Below are 23141 nucleotides of genomic sequence, written 5' to 3'. Positions count from 1 at the left end.
CAGACAATTTTTTTGTCATAAACTTGCAGTTTTGTGCATTTGTAATTATGTCTACAGACTAAATACCATTATATATATATATATATATATATATATATATATATATATATATATATATATATATATATATATATATATATATGTATATATATATGTATATATATATATGTATGTATATATATATATATATATATATATATATATGTATTTATTACTTTTTGCCTTGTGTGCACTGCAAAAAATGCTGTCATTTAGTATTTTTGTCCTGTTTCTAGTTTAAATATATCTAAAAATTATTAAATCAAGATGTTACGAGATAAGTTAAATGACATTAGATATTTTTTCTTGTTTTCTGGAAAATAAAATTTAATTGAAGTGAGTTTTTGTTTAAAACAAGCAAATATATCTGCCAATGGGGTAAGAAAAATAATGTTTCTGTTTGGAATCTTTAAGGAAGATTTTGGAAGATTATTTTTCTAATCCATTGGCAGATAATTTAGTTTGTTTCAAGCAAAAACTCAATTCATTTTTATTTTTCCCCCCAGGAAACAAGAAAAAATATGTAATTTTCCTTAGTAAAAGCATCTTGGTTTCAGAACTTTTTGATATTTGGACTGAAAAAAGACAGAAATACCAAGTCAGAAAAGCATGTTTTGTAGTGTGGTTTTACCTGTGGTGATCTAAATAGAACTCTATTCTTATTTAAATTTAATAATTGCTCTAACTCCGTAATAATATAAAAATTTTACCCATTAAAACTTTTTGGTTGATGAAAGTTTTACAGATATTGTTAAATATCTATCTATATATATATATATATATATATATATAGACTAGAAAAGGGACCGGCCCCCGGGTATGTCCACAACATCGAATCCGGCCCCCTTTAAAAAAAGTTTGGACACCCCTGGCATAAATGGATATGACGTTTTTGTAAGCGTTCCCAGGAATGCAGACCAAGTCCATAGGAAACAATGATTTTATCCACATCTGAAAAACAAATATTTCAAGGAAGAAATGGCTTGTAGTAGACTGACAGGTAAGAATACTTTACTGATATAAATCTTTCCACATGCGCCAATGGAGAGATATTGAGTACGAAAGTCCCAATGTGTGAATATAAAACCAACTTTACCAAAGTCATTAAACACGTGTTGAATATCCAGCAAACTATTTAAAAATATTAATAATAAGAAACAAAATGGGCATGTCATATTAAGTTTAACAGTATGAAAATAAACTAAGGGTTTACTATAGTAACCATGTTTTTTTTTGGCGTATTGATTACCATTTGAATAACCACAGTTTTAATACAAATACCATGGTTAAACTGGTTAAAAAACATGGAAGTGTAGCAAAAAGTTTGTGGTTACTATAATAACCATGTGTTTTTTTGTTTTGTTTTATTTGTAGTAAAATCATGGTTAATTTTTGTAAGGGTCGAGATGTGTTACTCTGTTCCAGGCGCATGAGTATTGAGTTATTTACAACTTCAGAATACCTCAAAACAAGCGATTTGACAAACAAACACAGAAATACAAATTAAATATACATAAAGGACATCAACATAAGCAACTAATCATAAATAAGCTAATGTATACAGCACTGCATGTCTAAAGACACGATAATCTCCTTTCAACGGCCATAATAAACTAATGCACATTATAACAGCGAAATATAATAAAGCATATCACACACACGATACTTTAAATTGACACACAACAGCCATGAAATGAACAAAATGATATGTTGTTTGAAGCTGTAAAGTTGATCATCTGTGAAAGCAGCGATCGAGGCTCCACTGCGCGGCGTGACATCACAGGGCTCATGATGTCACAGTGCTGCATTCCGAGCTACATTCCGGCGAACATTCCGAGCTGCGCCAGTATAAAAGTCAGCAGCAGCAGCGAAGACTTTCACACAATCAGCAGCAGCAGCGTTCGCCCAGAATAAGTTACTTGATATCATAATATAAAGCGCAAGTCTCTTCATTTACCTAATTTAGCTCAATTAAAATGGCTATCCCACTTGGATCCATATTGGTATCGGATTGGCACCGCTGTGCAGACAGCAGAGAGTTTTTCAGCAAAATACTGCACAAGAAGACACGGCGAAAGTTTGGGCTCTTGGAGGCGCCGATGATGCCTCCTCATATGAATGTGGACATCGTTCGCTACAAGGTTCTTATCTCGGGTAAGACTGGAGTCGGGAAGAGTGCTCTTGCTGCCCGTCTCGCTGGCCTCGATCTCCCCAAAATGCATAATGAGAACACAGGCATAGAGACAACAGTGGTCTTCTGGCCTGTGAGACTTAAGGACAGTGGCCGTGTGCTGTTTTTCCGCTTTGAGCTTTGGGACTGTGGAGAAAGTGCCATGCGAAGATTTGACCACATGCTACCGTCATGTAAGGAACAGGTGGATGCCATCCTTTTCCTGTTCTCCTTCACTGATCGTGGCTCCTTTGATGATCTTTCAAATCAGAAATCACGGATCACAGAATCTTCAGATCCAGTGGTTAAATTGGTGGTTGGCACCAAATTTGACTTATTTATGCACACAGACGTGACAGAGAGTGACATAACACATTTTCAAGAGGTGTGTGGTCTTCCGGTCTTCCGAGTGGGAGGTGATGTGAGTGCGGGGCTCGGTGAAGTAGCGCCTCTCCTAAATGCCCTTGCAGAACATCTGTGGCACCAGGACTGTATGGCTGCTTCCTCTGTCTCCATCTCCCCACAGGCTGCTCTCAGAGAAACGGGCTCAGAGATCATTGTATAGCTTGTGTGTATTGTAGATCAATTTCACATCTGTTGGTCAGTATAAGGCAAAATTTATGGATGGACTATGCTGCTATGGAAATACTATACATAACAGAGAAAAAAGAAAAAAAAAGTCAGCAGCAGCAGCAGCGAAGACTTTCACACGATCAGCAGCAGCGAAGACTTTCACATGATCAGCAGCCAAACTCTGGACATCTGCTTTTACCATGAACACTAGAGCACTGTCTCCTACTGGAGCAGCTATGGAGAACAGCTCAACAGGTGAATATATCTCATATTCATATTTTCACACATTAAACACAAGAAATATTTAGTCATATGAGGATCATGTTACATTGGGAAGAGGAAAACACCAAACTTGGTCAAAGTATTTAGTTGACAAGCTCACAAACTACATCTTAGTATATAGGTTTTATTTCACTATGCAAAAAAGGGTGAAAAAATTACAATATAAAAATTAAAATTTTTAAAAAATATTTGAATATCTGAAATATAGTTACATTTATAATGAAACAATGTCAAATACACGTTCAAATGACAAAGCAAAACTAATACCCAGATATAATTATTTTAAAATACGAAATCTGTGATGAATTGGCCGTTTTGTCGTATTGGCTCCTAGCTCTGGTGCAGCACTCTGGGCGGGACTTGCTGGCTATTTGGGAAGAGAGGGCTGTTCACCCCAAGTCAGCACCTTGAGTTAGGAATAGGGTGTGTCCTGTAAGGTGGTGGGTGGGACACAGGCCACACCCTAGATTGCCAAAAATCGACGGGACAATTATTTTTTTAAAGATGCTAATATCTGAAATATAGTTACATTTGTAATGAAACAATGTCAAGTACACGTTCAAATGACAAAGCAAAACTAATACCCAAATATAATTATTTTAAAATACGAAATCTGTGATGAATTGGCCTTTTTGTCGTATTGGCTCCTAGCTCTGGTGCAGCACTCTGGGCGGGACTTGCTGGCTATTTGGGAAGAGAGGGCTGTTCACACTGCATGAAAAGTGGGATTTTCGACCCTGTAAACGCCTGTATACTCCCGGAAATCTCCCTAATTTTCGGCAGTTTTTCGACAATTTAGAGGCAGCGAACGTCGCGTTGCAGATCAAAAAAAATCCCTCGTGATTGGTTGGCAGATCACTGCAAACCAATCATTATTGGTCCCCCTGGCTCATTATAAATGTAAACCCCAATAATAATAATAAATATATAATTTATGTTGTAATAATTTGTTTCATATTAATGTTATTGTGCTATGAAGTATTCATACCATCAAGGAATATATGGGAAAATTATACGGACCATGCCGTTTATTCAAACAAGGGGCTTCATTTATAAGCATACAGCTGTTCATTCAAAGAAAGGGCTTCATTTATAAAACACAGCTGTTTATTCAAAGAAAGAGCTTTATTGTTAAACACACAACTATGTACAGTGCAGCAGTAATGTCTCGTAATGTAATGTAAAGTTCGTCGAGCTCCAGGCTGCGAGAGGGCGGTGGCCGGACAATCCATCCAGACACCCCGTCAACAAAGCCGTCTTCCTCGTCAGATATGAGTTCAATGGTCGCGGACTTCCAAATGTCCACCTCATCCAGCACACTCTCGCTTCCAGCAACTGTAATACAATCCATAAGGACAATAAGCAACCTGAAAAATACTCACATTGACAAAAAACGGATCTAATATAATAAATCTTACCCTTTTTCTTTTTGATCGACTCCGAGCTAAACTTCGCAGTTTCCGCCTGCTATGTAAGTTCAGGTTGTTTGTATCTGAAGCTGCGGCGTGTCGATTCATAATACGTCTTACAGGCAGCTGGAAAACAATTACATGAGACTGGTATTAATAAAAACAGTCACGGTAAAATTAAACAAGGAATGAGAAAAACATTAGACGTTTTACTTACACACAATGTCGTCATGATCAGCGGTTAAATCTGGACTCGCGGAAATCGCTCCAAGCAGATAAGAGCTCGCGGCTTCGTTATGAGGCGAGGATAGTCTGTGTAAACAAAATGTACAGTTTTAAGCTCGGATCTATTAACGCATCCATTTCCTTATACAGCTGAATAAAAGCATATTCCTTAAATCGTAATGTTACATTACCCATGCTGTGGTTCATAGCGCCTGCAGTTTGCCTCAGAGTTGTGAAGACGAAAACAGCCTCCTGAAAATGAGTCCAAAAAGTTCGTTGCGTCCATGCAGAGATTGAGTTGAAGACGGTGTCCTCTCATAGTTGATCACGAAAAAGGAAAGCAGCAAAAAACATAAAAAAAAAGTTTAAAGCTCGTCTTCTACGCGTCATGGCCATGACCTCGACCTCGCACCTCATTGGACTAGGGCTCTAATATGGAACGCGCCCGGGGCCAAATCTCTTTACGAAACGCGTGACTTATGATCGTTTCAACCTTCAACACGCCCTGTTTTCCGCTTCAACGCAGCAATTTTTTACGTGTTTCTTTTGTATGTGTAGACACGCACATTCTGGTCGTGTAACAGGCATACACACACAGTCGACGCACAGTTTTAACATGTTAAGAAGACACATTTGAACGTGTTTCTTAACGCGCACATTCTGTACATGTCAAAGTGTAATATTTTTTTTTTTTAAAGCAGACTTACCTTTAGATGTAGCCTAGGCTACATACATATTAATATAAGATATTAATTAATTGCTTAACTGACTACTGTGCTAGAGTAAAGTAGCCTAATGTTACAATGTATATTAAGTAAATGCTTAATATTATACAATTATTATAATTTATCTATATGGGTTATTGTTTGATTTTTAAAGTTAGGCTATATATAATTTCTAAAAGTATAGGCTAATTTTCACAGCACATATTTATAACTGAAAACACACACAACTTTATTCACTTTCACATAATAATGTTTTTGTAATTTGGTGTTTAGTTTGTTGTATAGTTTGTTTATACTGTTCTGTCTCTGTTTTGTTTCCAGGAACATCTGATGAGTGCTATAATAAAATGACTTCATTATATTTAAAATATGTTTTGATATTCATTTTATTTATATTATTAATATTTTATTTAACCATAAACGTGTCTTTAGGAAGCCATAAGTTATAGAGACAAGAATAACTTTTGCCATTTAAATGCCACATTAATTTACTGAGGACCCATACAGCCAATGATCATGTGTGAAAACACATACATAAATTGATCACTTAGAAATCAAAACTAAGGTTTGAGAAAGAAAGAATATGCATACAATAAAATATATTGTTTCATAGCAGCTTCAGTAACAAGTTCAAAACAAATTCTGCTGTAAACCGGCTCTAACAAGCCAATATAGTGTCAATATTCAGCTCAAGTGACTTCAGTGTTGATTCAGTTCAGTTGATTTCAGTTCAACTGTAAATTCCTCAGTTGTGCATTGTGTGTAGTTAGATATATGCAAAAACAACATTTTTGGAAATAGTTAAAATAGTTTTGCACAAAGTGTTGCTTTTGCAAGAGTCTGATGTTTTGTGTGTAGAGTTACAAGAAATGGAGCCATATTTTCAGAAATTGTGTGTAAGCAATTAGATAAAACTGTAAATGAATCCAGTTTATTTTAGTTCAGGACTCATAGTCCAGGTGTTAGTAATCTGTGCTTAATCTTTGTTCCAGGCAACAATTTTTTAACTCACGATTAAATAGATTAAGGCCTACTCTTGGCATAATTTAAACCCTGTCCAGGAAACCACCTCTTGAAAATCTGCATTGATAATTCATAAAATGTGGTGTGAGCTCAATTTAAATGACAATTACAGAAAAACACAATCTGACTTAACTATAAACACACAAACTTGTACTTTTCACATTTATGATTAAGAGCCATTTAAAAAATCATTCACAGTGCAGGGTGGAAAAATTAATGTTGGTATGTAAACTGTATGCTTTACTTGATTTATTTGTGTGCTTTGGTTCATTGTCTTGTTGCATCACATAACCTCTCTAAAGGTTGAAGACATGAACTGCTGTCCTGTATTTTTTTATTTTTTTTACATAACATTGGTTATTGCTAATGACATACAGAGTAATTAATCTACACTGTGAGCCCGGACAAGTTGAATCTACTTAAAAAATTGGAGCAAACTGGTTGCCCTAAACATTTAGTAATGTGAACTAAATCGAGTACATTTAACTTAAATTTAAGTTAACATTTTAACTTAAACTTTAAACTTGTTTTAGTTTAATAAATTCAGAACCTAGATAAAACTCCCCCTGCTGCTACTCTGATTTGCATTTGTTTAGCTCACAGCATGTTCATTTACATGATAAAGCCTCCCCTAGAATTAAGGGGAGGGGGGGTCATGGGGGGACAACTGCCAAGCAAGGCCCACGTCAATTTCCGACAATTTACGGCAGTTTTCGGTGTTGCCTGCAAATTGCCGTGCACAGTCGTAAACCTGAAGTTTCACGGCAATCTACAGTGCCACATACTGACGAAAATCCCACTTTTCATGCAGTGATTTATAGTGTAAATGTTTGTTTATATGTCTCCTTTATCTAACACTCCCTACTCAGGCCATCAGCTCAAAACTAACGACTCCAAGACCTGATTTGTGTCAGATAAAGAAAGCATACAAACTGTGTGGGCCATTTCTCCTGTAGATGGCGCTTGACTTTGGAGATACGAAGTGTACAGGCCTAGAAGAGGTCAAAAAAAGAATAGCAGAGTCATTTTGCAGGTGAGCACATTGTTAAAAAGTGTCTACAATTTAAGATATGATTGCATGGGAACACAGTCGTTGTGTTCAGGAATTTCCTGTTGAGGTAAGGAATAACTGACAATGGCCTGTTGAATTTCTGAATAATAATAATGCACTACATATTCCGCTTGTACGACCCCTCATGGTGTTTTCCTCCTTTCATCTCTACAACAGCATAATCATTTGATACAATCGTACTTGTTCGTGTGTTTTGAAACAAAAATAAAGTGTGAGAAATTATTTGTTTCGCAGCAAATCGAGCAAGTTGCATGATCGCGGGCTTTCAGCACCACGTGTGTTGACAGCGACATTTTTAGTTAGTGTAGCAGCGAGCGCACGTTGGAAGAGTTACAGAAGATTGGATTTAAAGCCTTTACAATTAGGAACGATGTATACTCTTATCTGTATGACCATAATTTAGTATTTTTATTTTAAGTAACGTTAGTTTCCGTTGGTATAGAGGAAAGTGATCCCGCGCACGCTCTAGCATTGCTAACTTGACATTGCATCTTGTTTCTTGTCAAAACAAAATATGAAAAAAAAAAATCACATCACTGCAATCTCTACACGTGAAGTAAAATAATTTGAAGTTAATTTATTTATTTGACAAGTAATCTTGTATTGCATTGTGATAATGAGTAGTGATGACATAACACACTTTTAATATCTAGGCACTTTGGTGCAACTGACTGACACTATATTCCACAAAACAAAATTATAACAAAAATATGCTGCATAATCTTACAGATGGGCCTAACACAAATCAACTTAGGAAAATTAATCGCCGGTGAACAAAATTTTTGTCTCGTTTCCAGTCCAAATATATAAAAAAATCAAGAAGAATTGTGTAAACAAGCCGAATGATCTGCCAATGGACATAATAATTGGCAGATAATTTTGCTTTCCAGAAAAAAAGAAAAAAAATATCTTATGTTATTTTACTTACCTAGTAAATATATTTAGACTGGAAACAAGACAAAAATACTAAATAAGAAAATCATTTTTGCAGTGTAGCCTGTAGAGTTTCCTTGGTTACCTCTGGCACCAGCGATGCATTTATATATTTATATAGGCATCATATGGAGGTAAGATTAAAAGTAAATGTAATCAAACATTGTGTGATTACATGACGTCAACAAGTGCAGAATTTCCTTGTATGCCGACCTTCAACACGCTTTGCTTGGCTTTAGGGTTCACGGTCGAGCGGTAGAAGCAGGCGGTGAGTAAAACTGCCTCAAATGTCTTTGTGCTGTTGGCTATCGGCGCATAAGAGCACATCAAGTGAACAACATGATCACGTATAGCTAGTTTATCAATGGAGCATGCGATGTATGGTGTGTGTGTAAATACATTTGTTTAGCTGACCACTATAGGTGTAATATTATTATTGTTTTTAGTAGTTTACACAAGCCGTTAAGCAAATATATACAGTTACAGTACTTAGCACATAAAGACGTCCTGCTGAAGTCGTTGCTGCTGCTGGATCAGATTCTGGATCATATATGTATGGTTGAATCTGATTGATAGCCATGATAGCACAGGAATGTGCTGTCAAAGCTGCTGCCGTCCGCGCGGAGCGGAGGAGTCGCTGCCGTTTGCCTGAGGCCGGAGCTTGCTGCCGTCCACCATGATGGGGAGGACTCGCTGCCGTCCACCATGATGGGGAAAACTCGCTGCCGTCCACCATGATGGGGAAAACTCGCTGCCGTCCACCATGATGGGGAAAACTCGCTGCCGTCCACCATGATGGGGAGGACTCGCTGCCAGCTGTCCGAACCCAGAGACAGCTATTGCTGGTTACCACGTTCGCATGTGTTGTGCAGCCTTCGCTAGAGAGATATGCTGTCGGCTGAAACGGACAACTTTCTCTTGCTCCTGAATCCTCTTCCTCTTCTCTTCCAGAAACTGGGCATGTTTCTGACGCACATGCTGGACTTCCTGTTCCTGCTTTGCCCTCTGTAAGGTGAGCGTTTCCTCCATATCCGCCATTTCACGCTGATGACGCAGACGCGTGTCTGTCCTCCGAGACGACAGGAAGTCGTATCTGCGGCCTTTGGCAACTTCACGGTCAATGCGGTGCTCGGCCACAAGGCTTCTCTGCTCTCTGGCCTTGTCAGATGAATGATGGGCTCTTTCAGTGACTTTAAAGGGGGTGAGGCTGAAGTTGTCATGGCAACGACCAGTGTCAAGCTCAGATGGCCCATGGTTGCTGTCCTCTTTCTCGGACGGCTCAGCCTTGCGTTGGACAGCACGGATGGCGTATTCAACTAAAGCCGTCGTCTGAGCGGCTGGATGTAGACACAGTCCTGCATAAAACATCACATTTATTTCATGTTAATATGGTTCTTATGTTAACGTACGTTTACTTCATATTCAAGTGATATGTGTTTGAATTCAATTGTAGCAAACCGGTTTGAGATTGCTGGACTAGCTCACCTCTGCCAATGACAGGAGGAAGCTGGACAGACTGCGGTCGGCTGGAGATCGGGGCCTTTTCTCTGACAGTAATGGTGTTCAGGCCAAACAGCTCCTGCTGACGATAAATAAGTAAGGGTTAAACCACGGCTAGCTGTGCATTTAACGATTTTAGTTTATACCACTTATACCATGGCCATTTACCAGCATTGACAACTTAAAGCTGTAATTGATGTTTGCGACGCAATACTTGACCGGAAAGGAAAAAACTGATGGTTATTTTCATCAGGTATGGCTTGTTATATCCAGCATTCTGTCCGCTTTGAATCCGACACACAGAAAATCGTGTTCCGTGGGGGTAAATCTGCATTTTTTGGCTGGGTTCCCCTGCTACAATTCGCATTCCCAAGGCTAAATATCACTTTATTGGGTGATTACTTTATTCACATTAAACCGTATTATTGCACACCTTCCAGCCAGTCAGTGTCTAGTATTCAGACAGACCATGGTATAAGAATAAGAAAACACGTTAGTACTATGATTAACATATAAACGCAGGCTAAATATTAATAATGACCGATGATGAAACACATTGATAGGCTTCTTACCCTCCTCTGAGGCGGTGGTTGTGTCTTCAGCCTTGGCATGTCTGCGGCACACATTTCTGATATACAATGGTACGCTGATCCAAAATCCTCCAACCAAGTGAAATCGTATGATCTGAAACCGTACACAGATCAGAAAGCTGTGCAATTCAACGATCTGGAAATGAAAACAGATCAAGACGGATGTAAAAGTTCACAGTGAGCAATGAAAATGCAGGTTGATTTTGATAGGAAACCGTATACTGACACTGAAGTGCATCTGCGAAGGCAATGAGTCAAAGAGAGAAGAACACAGAACCTCTGGAACCTCCAGTGCTGTGATGTCACCAATAGAATGCATTCCGATGACGTCACACAGCAAACAGCACTTCAGTGCAAGCGAAAGGATTATTGTTTTGATTTAAAAACTGAAGTGACTTGTGTTTATATGGTTTCCACAAGAAGTCCATGAGAGGATTGTAGATTAGGACACTTGTGGCACTGCCTTCCCGGGATGCTTTGCGGTAGGGCTGTCACGATATTCGATTTTTCACACCACGGTTATTGTGGAGGGGAAAAAAATCACGATATCGATATATTGTGATATCTACTTTACTTTGTTTATTTAGTTTTTCTTTTTTACCCAAAAAACATATTTGGATACTGATAAACACACGGTAATACTTTTACTGATACATCTTCTTTGAAGCTCCCTATGAAATAACAAGAGTAAATATTAACATAAATGTTATTGGCCATGACTAGATTTTTTAATCTCATAAATTGTTGTTTTAATAAATTGGTTTAATAAATCATAAATTATGGTTTAATAAATCATAAATTGTGGTTTAAAAAGAGCAGGGATTCACTTGCTCAAGAAACACAAGCTGATCTTTCAGCTCTGCAACTATTAACAAAAAGTGTCACTCCAAGATTCTTAACTTTAACAAGATGAAAAAAAGGGGCGTTTTGAGGTTTGAAATCCACCACTCACAATAGATGTGGTGACGCAATGGAGGTGCAACCAATAAGGTTACACTGTAAAAAACAATCCTAATTTTACAGAAAAAACTTCAGTTTTTTTACAGTATTTTCTTGTAATTTTGAATTATGTTTAAAACGATGTAAAATTACAAACAATATCTAAATAAACAACTTGACTGTTATTTTAAGGATTATATCATTAATGACAAATTACAGTAATTCTCATTTTTTTATACAGGAACATCACTGTTATTTTTCTGTTTTCATAAATAACATACAAATTCATGTAAAATTACAAACAATATCTGTAAATTAACAACTTGACTATTATTTTATCATTAATGACAAAATACAGTAGCCTAATTCTCATTTTTTTATACAGGGAAATTACCCTATTATTTATACAGTATTTTTCTGTTTTCATAAATTACTTACAAATTCATGTAAAATTACAAACAATGTCTGTAAATTAAGAACTTGACCTTTATTTTATCATTAATGACAAATTAGAGTAATTCTTTTTTTTATACATGAAAATCACTGTATTATTTATACAGTATCTATACAAACAATATCTGTAAATAAACAACTTGACTGTTATTTTAAGGATTATATTATTAATGACAAATTACAGTAATTCTCATTTTTTATACAGGAACATTTTTTTTCTGTTTTCATAAATTACATACAAATGTATGTAAAATGACAGAAATAATCTGTAATAAAATATTTAGCTCATTGTATTAAAGGTTTATGTCCATACTAACAATTTAACATTATTCTTTGTAATTCTAAAGTAAATCTTATTAGTTTTATATTTACACTGTAAAAAATAAAAACCTAAAAAAAGGTCAAATGACTGGCAGCTACAGCTGCAAAACAAAAACCGTAAAATTAAAGTAAAATATCTTAAGTCAAATAAAGTTCAAAACCTTCACAGAAATGTACATTAAAAGTTTTAGAGAAAACACTGTTAGTTTACAGATTTTTCCTTATTTAAATCAAGATATTTTACTTTAATTTTCTATTTTACAGTGTAGGTGTATTTTTACATTCAAACTGTAATTCTGGATACATAAAGCAAACTAAATATCAAACAATAATTGGTTTTAAAGAGTACAAATCTGCACTGCTCTCCAGGTTGAAACTTCCAGGCCTCTGCCCACACCACAAAACACCATTTGACCAATTAATTAAATATAACAGCAAATAAAAATAAATATACACATTTTCGAACTGTTGTTTAAAACAAGTTTTTTTTCTATATTTGCAAAGCTATTTGCTGTCTTTCCGTGTTCTTTTGAGCGTGATTGGTCAATCTGAACGTCATCCAGAAATCTGGCCAATGACAGTGCGCGCCTTCAGTTTGAATTATACACCCGTTGTCGTTGGAGTGGCTCGCGGGGACGCGGGCACGGCTTCTAATCTGCAACAGGACTGCTTCGTCGGTCCATTAATGGCATTGCATGGATCATTTTACATCTGTTAAAATCTTATTTTGGACAAATTTTGATTGTGAGATGTCGACTGAGAACGAAAAAACATGAATACGAACAGACTAAGTTACCAATGGCAGACGGCAGAAGGTAACGTAAATCCCTTTTTATTGTTTCTACTGCTCATCAAGATATAACGTTAGTGCATTAAAGTCATATGCTAATCGTGATTAACTTGCATATTCTGTGTTTTGTTGTGTTGTAATACTGTTAAGCTAGGGCTGGGTGTTATGACGATCATAGTTATGACTATTGTTAGCGAATTTGCAGTAAACGTTAACATTACATTTTTATATTGCGGAATGGGAATATAGCGTATATAACGCAGCACTGACTGTACTAAAAGTTTTTGACATTTTGACAAAGAAACATGCATGAATGTAGAATAATGAGTGGGACATGCATGTGTTAAAATAAGCCTCTCCCAGACAGCATGCAATCCCGAAATCAATGATCTTTCTGTAAAATGCGCACAGTTATCTCAGAAACCCTGTCATGTGAGGTATTCACTTGATTTAAACAGTCAGTTATGTCTTAAGTTAAACAGTTCAAGTTAACCTGGGGAAACCCGGATGTGTGTCATTCTGTGCATCCGTTCTTAAAGGGGCAGCAGATTAATAAACTGCTGTCTGTCATAATTTTAATCAAACAACAAAAGAATAGAGAAGACCTTCTGCTTCTTTAAGAATCCATTGATATTAATTCATAGAATATCATACAGTGTAGACTTTTAAAGCAGTATTATTCTGTATAAATAAATATATTGTGATATCGTTATTGTGAAATAAAATTTCTCATGTATGTAGAATAATATTGTCATAATGCCCATCCCTACTGTCAGCTAGTTTTAAGATCAAGCTTGTCATAAATGTAAAGGAGCTTTGGAATGAGTAATCTACGGTGGCCCAGTAGTGCACAACACAACGAAATATAAAAAGCAAACATAAGTTCACAACACAACGAAAACAAGCCACAACACAACGAAAAAGCCACAACGAAATCAAGCCACAACACAACGGAAATGCTCCCAACCACTTAGGGGCACTCGGAGCGCCGTAAAGTTGCCACTGTTCTATAGAGTCGGCAATCTTACAAAGAAATCAATACCACAATTAGTTTTAACAGTATGTAGGCTAACCATTGTTTATCTATATGAAATATTAATTTAAAATCACCTACAGCTGCATATTTATGCTCGAGAATGCTTTGACCCGATACCACGGCGCTAAGGGAAGTAGGGAACGTCTGCCAATTCCACCAATTGGTTGAAATGTATAATTTGTATGAATTAAAATTACTTTTAACATTTAAAAACAGACATGTTAAAATTCCACAGCTTGATTGTATTGGTAAAATTGACTTAATAATGCACAACACTACATTGGAATTTGAAAATTAAAAAAAAACATTTAATTTAATTCATACAAATTATGTTTCAACTTGGTGGAATTGGCAGACACTCCCTTAGCGCCGAGGCAGCGGGTCAAAGCGCTCTCGAGTATAAATATGCAGCTATTATGCACGTAAGTGATTTTTAATTGATATTTCATGTCGATATACAACTGCACACTTAAAACTGATCGTAGTGTTTAAATATTTGTAAGATTGGCGAATCTATTCTATCTATGCTATATTCTCTGCTCTGTAGAGGACACCAGAACCCCTTTATTGAGAAAATTAAAAGATTAAAATAATTGTTTTTATTCACCAATCAATTTTTATGCTTCAAGTTTGTTTTATCCAAACTTTGTATAAAGATGATTCTCAATGTTATGAAAGATACAGAATAATTTCATATACCATTTTACTTTATGAAATATGCATGTAAACATGGCCATAAATGCCATTCCCATTCTAGGCAATGCATACACTGTATCTAATTTGCATATTAAAATAAATAAGGTAAATGCATATGTAATTGTAAAAGACGTATAATAATACTTTCATAAGAATGTCTTGTATTTCATAAGAATCTCCAGACTTAAAAGTGTTTTCAGAGAAATTCGCTAAATAATGTCCTCTACAGAGGCAAAACCTCTAATCTGGGTCTCAGGAGGATATTTCTGTCTCATGCAGCGTTTATATTTAGATGTCACTTCCGAAACTTTGCTGCATGCCATCGGTCCTCTTAGCAACAATAGTTTTATTCAATGAATGACTGTAGCCTCGAAAGTGAGCCAAGCCAAGATCGCTACGATCACTAAAATGCTGTTGCTTTGTCAGTTCATCTCAATCTCACCAAGTTCCGTTATAAAAATGAAGTCGTCAAATTACTTACATCGTGTCTGACTTTGTTTATTAATGAGAGGTTTCGCGAGCCTGCATTAACTCTAACATTAACACTGAATAAAAACTCTTGCGTTTTGAGTTTGAGTTTTTGATCGCATTTGAGAAATAAACAACTATATCTGTGATTGGCTGCATTACTCACCGCTGCAAAAACTCGCTGTAAATAGATGCATTTGAATCTGCCAAATCTGTTTGGCCAATATTATTACAGTATCAACTGAGGGTGTTTAGCACAGTCTCGCACAGCAGATCTGAGAATGACAGCCGTCCTGCACTCACCCTCACTACTGTGGGTTTCTCAAATCCCAGTAAGTGGACGTGCGACTCCAGAGGATCTGTGACACTAAGAATTTCACCTTTAAAGCTGCACTATGTAACTTTTCCATCCGCTAGAGGTCGCCTATTCAAAACAAAGGCGTAGTTTGATGACGCCACGTTTGAGCGCAGGATCTTGGGACATGTGGTTTCCTCCTCACAGCTGGTGGGAGAGAATCGGGACAGGACTCGGGCAGAAATCATGTTGATGGATGTGATTATTAACGTTACTGTAGTGTGAAGCAGAGCAGGACGAGTGTTGTGGAAGTGAGGAACCGCTGGAGCGATTGTTAATAAGATGAACACAACACACACCTTGTGAGCAGCAGGACTTTTATTATGACACAAAATAAACCGGAAACCGAGGGTAACGCAGATATGACGCAATTGACAGGCGACTCCCTCACACGTTCCGGTTCCTTGGTTAAAATAGCAATTTTCTCACGATTTACAAATAGTTGGAAACATTTGGGATATTGTAAGTACTCAACTGAACAAAATATTTAACACTGGCCTAGCAGAGGTGTCAAGTAACGAAGTACAAATACTTCGTTACCTTACTTAAGTAGAAATTTTGGGTATCTTTACTTTACTGGAGTAATTATTTTTCAGCCTACTTTTTACTTCTACTCCTTACATTTTCAAGCAATTATCTGTACTTTCTACTCCTTACATTTTAATAATAGCCTCGTTACTCCTATTCCATTTCGGCATGTTTTCATTCCGACTTGTCGTCAAAAAAAAAAAAATATCCAGATAAATCGCGCCATCCGGACAGAGTGAATTTGATTGTGGTTGGATGAGAAGGATAAACACAAACCATTCCGACACCCTATTGGGTTGTAGGCGATCAATCACGCCTGCACCTGCACAAATCACACACCATGTTGCCAGATAGGGCGGGTTCTTGCGACGAGAGTAGCACTTTCAGCCAATCAGCGATCAGCAGGCAGACGAGCTCATTCATGACTTTAGCCGGTTTTTAGCGCGATAACTTTAGCTGTATATTCCAGTGATCGCTATGCCAGTGGCATAAATATACAGTAAGTTGTTTCTACAGTAAAGAGTGGGAGAGTGACTCAACTCTCAAACGTGAATTACACCTGTGACTCGAAGACTCTTTATAAATATATATAACCGTGACTCCTGTCCATCGTCATATACAAACTTAGGACATTTGCAACTAGCAACACCGACAGCTGCTGAAAGATGTTAAAATCAACCATTAATCCATTTTGACTGTGCTAAGTGCATGTGCCATGTACTTCACGAAAGACATAGTGTAGTTTTGTCATTGTTGTTATTTATTTGTTGACGGGTTATTGTACAGTATCAATGAATTACGCATTTTGACATTGGTGTGTGCATTAACGTGTGAAATGGCTGTTTACATTGCTTTTTCCCATCTCTATATTGGGCACTTTTTGCACGTAAATTGGCTTCTTACTGTTGACATTGAAAATGATGCATGTGTTTTTCTGAGGGATAGCCGTTTTGACAGTTTCTACCTGGAGTGGACATATAGTCATATTTGATCCGTTTTACTGGGAAATTATTTTTTTTTATCATCAATGTTATGTTTTAAGTAGATAAAATGGTAACTTACTTATCAACCTTGATTGGTATGGCAATAAAATAATTAAAGTTAAAGTTTTGGGATTTTTCTTGGAGTGACTAATGCCTATAAGTATTGTAAAGGTGCAAAAAGTCAACATTGTTATCAATAACCAGGCATGTTATCAATAACCATTTTTTGAATATAAATGTAGGCCTACATTTGGTGAGGTTTTTGGGCTGGAAATCGTCGACCCAATCGACCCAAATGGTTATTGATAACATGCCTCTGAATTTTGACTTTTTGCACCTTTACAATATTTATAGGCAACTAGTCATCAAATCTTCCACTCCATGAAACACATTAATGCTCAGTAGTACACATATTGTTCTTTAATGTATTTGCATTGTCCTAAAATGCATTCATTTTCATAGGGAATATATGCGGCTGAAACGCGTAGCCAAGTGCATCTAAAAATGTTCAACATTAGCTTTTTAATACAACATTATAGTCATTATGGCCTTTAGAAAAAAATTTTTTTTTTGAGGAGGTGGGGTATGCACTGTGGCGCGGCCTAATCTTTTGTCCTTAAAGGGATACTTCACCCTACAATGAAAATTCTGTCATCATTTACTCACCCTCAAGTTGTTCCAAACCTGTATGAGTTTCTTTGTTCTGAAGATATTTTGAAGAATGTTTGTAACCAAGAAGATAGAGCAACCATTGACTGGTTACAAACATTCTTCAAAATATCTTCAGAACAAAGAAACTCATACAGGTTTGGAACAACTTGAGGGTGAGTAAATGATGACAGAATTTTCATTTTTGGGTGAACTATCCCTTTAATGGCATTTTTTCCCCTTACATTACTTTTACTTTTATACTTTTAAGTAGTTTTGAAACCAGTACTTTTACACTTTTACTTGAGTAAAAAGCTTGAGTTGATACTTCAACTTCTACAGAAGTCTTTTTAAACCCCAGTATCTATACTTCGTGTAATGAATGCGAATACTTTTGACACCTCTGTGGCCTAGTGGTTTTTGGATATTTTACTGATTTTTTTTTACATAGTGCACCTTTAAGTCCGATACACCAGACTCCACTGGGCAAGCCGTTGGTTCCTTTTCTTTGGACGGGCTCTGTGGCGACACCATCCAGGACGTGTTGTTCTCCACATCAACGTCCCATGTGTGCGCCACTCATTCATTCCCATTCATTCCTATGATTGGTCAAATTGTACGGGTCTTGTACCACTCATATGAACACTGAATTAAATTTTTTTTTTTTTTTAAATATGATTTTCGGGTCAAAACGACACCAATGATACCCAAGGAAGGTTTGCCTTGTAACATTTAGTGACAATTTATTAATTAATATTGATTTATTTTCATTCATGTTCATTCATAGAAAAAACACTAGGAAAAAATACAATATAAGAAATAAACTGCTTTAAAATGTTCAGGTACAGAACTGAATAATCAAATGTAAGTATTCTTCACACTGTATGAATGAAATAAACACTGAGTCTTATTAAAGACTACACAATTTATTCAGTGATAGATTTTCTTGTTCAATAACTGTGTAAAATTCATCCATTATGGAATGAGTTCAATTCATCTAAAAAGCATTTTTTTAATCCAGCTCAGTTCAGCTCTCAGCCAAAGGCGTCAGTGCAGTCAGATCAGTAATATTTGCTGAATATGAAGCATCTCCGACCAAAAGTCGACTGTGGCAAGGAACCCGAACTCCATCTGTGGCAGAATGGAGGGCAGAATGGAGGGGAGAAAACCTTGGGAGAAACCAGGCTCAGACGAATGAACGTGGTCAGGCAGCATCACAAGTCAGATTGTGGATATCATTCAGAATATGTCGTCCAGTTCCTGATCGGGATACATTACTCCAGCCTCTGGTGGGAGGGAGATAAAGCTGTTCATAGGGTCTGTGCAGAGGACTTGTCTGGGTCTTGTGGTCGTCTATATGGTCTGTGAACGCCACTCCACCAGAGATTCAAGCTTGCAACCAGAAACATGTGCGCTCCACTTTTCTATGTTGGACACACCCACACACTGTTGCTCAGGCTCTCCACGGGACAGATGTCGCTGCTGATGGATCTCCACGGGACAGATGTCGCTGCTTCTGCTGCTGGCGCTGCTTCTGCTGCTGAGCGGCCATTCTGCACATCAGTGCCCTCACTGACTCACTCACTGGAGGAAAATCAGCCACAGCCAGGAGCCTCACTGGCTTTCGCGGTGCGTCTTTACATGGCTCCTCTGTTCTACAGCTCCTGTTCTTCTGTATTGGACGAACAGGGCTCTGCTGGACTAACGTTCCTCTGGCTGGTTTCTCCACACGGGCCACAGGTGCTATCCGGCGAGCCCCAGGCTGTGGCAGATCAGCAGCAGGTTGTCGTGGTGGAGCTCTCGCTGTCTCTCGGGGGTTGTCCATCTTGACCAGCGGAGGCAGAGTCAGGACTGGAGATTTGTTGACCTCCCAGAGTGGCCTTTCAACTCTCGCCCACGTTGTCTGGTTAAGTCGGGTCAGACCATTTCTATGCTGGTTTCCAGTCACCATGAGTGGTGTGTGTGTAGGCGTCTGCACAGTGGGCTTCACACTCACAGACTGAATTGACGGCATCTGCATACGGTGATGCTGCCTGATGGTTGTCTGACTCTGGTTAGGTCGGGTCAGACTGGTTTTACACTCATTTCCAAACACCATGATTGGTGGGAGCCTGGATGTCTGGCCAGTGGGCTTCACAGACTCTTGAGGCTTTGACTTCAAACGGCGAAGCTGCCTGATGGTTGATGGCCTGGTAGTTGGTGGCGGTACCGGGCAAATGATAAAGCTTGACATTAAAGTAGCTTGAGACATCTTCTCTAGACAAATATTGCTGTTCTCTATGAAATCCTTCGTTCTCGCTGGCAGTTCTCTCATGAGCTTGTTCACACTGAAGCAATAGCACTGATGTTCACTCCAAGTGTAGATCGTGTCAAGCACACTGTGATGTCATAGAATGTTAGCCTCGGAATGTAGAATGTTGCTCTTTTATATTTGGGTTTAAAAAATGCTTATTCTTAAACAAGTGACCAGTGCTTGAAGTGGAAAAAACAAAGTGCCGGTACTCACCAGAGGGGGCGGGGCTTTGTTGGGGGCGTGGCTATGGGGGGATTGTTTAGTCAATAATTCAAGAAGGTCCGTATTTTAAAGCTCTTTCTAACATGTTCTCAGCCTTAGAACTAACATATAGTTCTTGTAATTGTTTAACTATATAATTTGTTACAATAAGGGTTTATTTACAAAGCAAGACCATTGACGGCACCTCATTAGGCTACCATGCAGGCCAATGTTCACTTTTGTCTTTCTTTTTTCTAATCAAATAGCAACACATTTAGAAACTAAAGCTGGGTCATTCCTGGTATGCGGTAACATTTTTTTTGCAGTATGCGGAAACATGATTTTCATGTTTTTAGCATTCTACCAAAACAGGGATGGAAATTAACTTTTTTGTCCACCGGCCACTGTGGCTAGTGGATTTCAAAATCTACCAGCCACTCAAAGTTTTTTCCAGCCACTTTCTTGGTTTTAACCGACAATGTGTAACTGCATGTGAAAAATTAATACTACAAGCTCTACAATACTTAAGCAGTTTATATAATCTCAAGTCTCAATTAAATACTGACATTTTCTCTTTCTCTCTTATACACACACAAACCATGAACTGATACACACTTCATTAAATGAGTAGGGCAGATTAATGGATGTGGCATTTGGATGATTCGTGGTCTTTTATGGCTTCCAGTTTTAGGTTTTTAGTCCCAACAATGAAACTATTAGTTTTGGATCTTCTGAAGCGTGTTGACGACACACTAGGGTTGCCACCTTCAGTGTGGCAAAATAAGGGACACCCATTCACGACAATATAAAATATAACATTTTATATTATTTTACATTTGATTATTTAATTAATTTCTAAAGAACTCTTTAGTAGCCTATTTGGTGCACTTTAAAGGGATAGTTCACCCAAAACTAAAACATTCTGTCATAATTTACTCTCCCTCGTGATGTTCCAAACCTGTATGAGTTTCTTTGTTCTGCTGAACACTAAAGGAGATATTTTGAAGAAAGTTTGTACTCAGGCTGCTTTAGGGGCACCATTGACTTCCACAGTCACTTTCCAATGTGTTCAACATAAAGAAATGTATACATGTTTGGAACAACTTGAGGGTGAGTAAATGATGACAGAATGTTCATTTTTGGGTGAACTGTCCCTTTAAGCAGTCATTCTGAACCAGTAATCACTGTTTTGACAATTCTGAAATTCAAAAATGTTAAATTTTTTATTAATTTACTTAAATTATGACTATATTATTATGTAATTATTTGTCCCATTTTTATCTAAATATTCTTTTAATAAATGTCAAACTTTATATGGCAGGATTATTTATTATGTATGATTAAAATGATACATAACATTAATTAGGCTATAATCTATTAATTAACCCGTCTAAAAATATATAATATTTACCTTACCTTTAGAAGCACGGATGTGTGTGTCAGCGCTGCGGCTTTAAGCCAGTCAGTCTGAGACACTAAAATGCTTCTCTGCAAAGTGTGCAGTTGGCCTGAGGTTCATCAGGAGTTACTGGACAGACCCAATGATACCTTTTTTGATATTCAGCCCCATATCTGGAGATCCTCTTGCGTTCAAACGGTGGACGCGACGCGAGCTCGATATGTTTTTAAAAAACCGCACACGTTTACAGCGCATGGTCTCGAGACTCCGCCGCTATGGCAACAAAGCCACTAAAACGCAACCACGCGCAAATTAACTTCTCTACTGCATATTGTGAATTTGATTTGTAATGCCACTTTTTTTTGAAGGTGTGCCTCCTCTAAAAGTGTCCGCCGTCCAGCTGAAACAGTAGGATATGCTATTTTTATTTACACGCCACGGTGGCCGGTAGGTGAAGCGAGTCTACCCGCCACAACACAACATCACCCGCATTTGGCTGGTGGCGGGTGCTAATTTCCATCCCTGTACCAAAATGGTGACATGTTTAACTAGTCGGAATACATATTGGTCAAGCTCAGGGACTAAAAAAATAATAATTCTGGGTAGATTCATTGTTCAGACACGGGCCGTGAAGGTGTTCCACCCTGTTAGGGACATATACATAGTTATCACAAAATGTTAATAATGTAAATATTAAACAATAACAATAAGTTTTTCTTGGATAGTATATGTTCCTTATGCCATCATGGTATTTTTTTAATTCTTGAAACAATAACAAAACTATAATTGATGAATAGAATGTCTTGATTATTAAGAACAGGTACTTTTATACCCATTTTTGCTAACAGGATGGTAAAAAAAAAAAAAAAAATGTGTTCAAAAACATATTGTATATGCTGTTAATGATCCTCACCTCCCAAAATAAAACATAAGTGTGCAAAACATTTAACGTTGCTGTCAAATTATTATTTAAAAATGACTCGCCTAACAGGGTGGAAGACCATAACAGTGGATGAGTTTTCCCTCACTGTCCTGCATGATTTGCCATCAGTAATGTGTGGAACTGCACCTATATAATATTGTTTTATATATATAATATTTATATATGCATATATGTGTTTTTGGAATTTGCAATATACACTAAATACGATTTATTCTATTAGAATTTCCACCCTGTTAGGTTTATAGATCTAACAGGGCGGAATCAACAGGGTGGAAAATTTTAAGATAAGTTAGCCGTAGCTCTTTGAGGGATAAACGTTTAGCTAGCTAACCTTCTACAGATAAACAGAACTTTTATAACTATGTCAGATATGTTTTAACATTTTTTTTGACAGGACAAACATTCTTCATAACTAGGGTTGGTAACCGAGAACCGGTTCTTATGCAGAACCGAAACTGATTTTTGAAAAATACCAGAACCGTGCAAAATTCCTAAGTTTCGGTTCCGAAAACGGTTCTGGTGCAATGTGTGTGCGCTGGAAGCGTAT

General features: G+C 37.3%; 1 protein-coding gene across 1 annotated transcript; it reads left to right on the top strand.

Annotated features, from left to right (window-relative positions):
* Positions 1-2015: 2015 nt before the first annotated feature.
* LOC307128909 (ciliogenesis and planar polarity effector 2-like) lies at positions 2016-2774 on the top strand (the record flags this gene model as incomplete). Its single annotated transcript, XM_079820971.1, has 1 exon — positions 2016-2774. The coding sequence occupies one exon, from the start codon at positions 2016-2018 to the stop codon at positions 2772-2774; it is 759 nt and encodes a 252-aa protein (XP_079677097.1).
* Between the last annotated feature and the right edge of the window lie 20367 nt (positions 2775-23141).

The sequence above is a fragment of the Gobio gobio genome (genome assembly GCF_949357685.1).
Source record: "Gobio gobio genome assembly, chromosome: 1".
Classification (NCBI taxonomy): Eukaryota; Metazoa; Chordata; class Actinopteri; order Cypriniformes; family Gobionidae; genus Gobio; species Gobio gobio.
The sequence above is the reverse complement of the archived record's forward strand: the minus strand, read 5'-3'. Positions and strand labels throughout refer to the sequence as shown.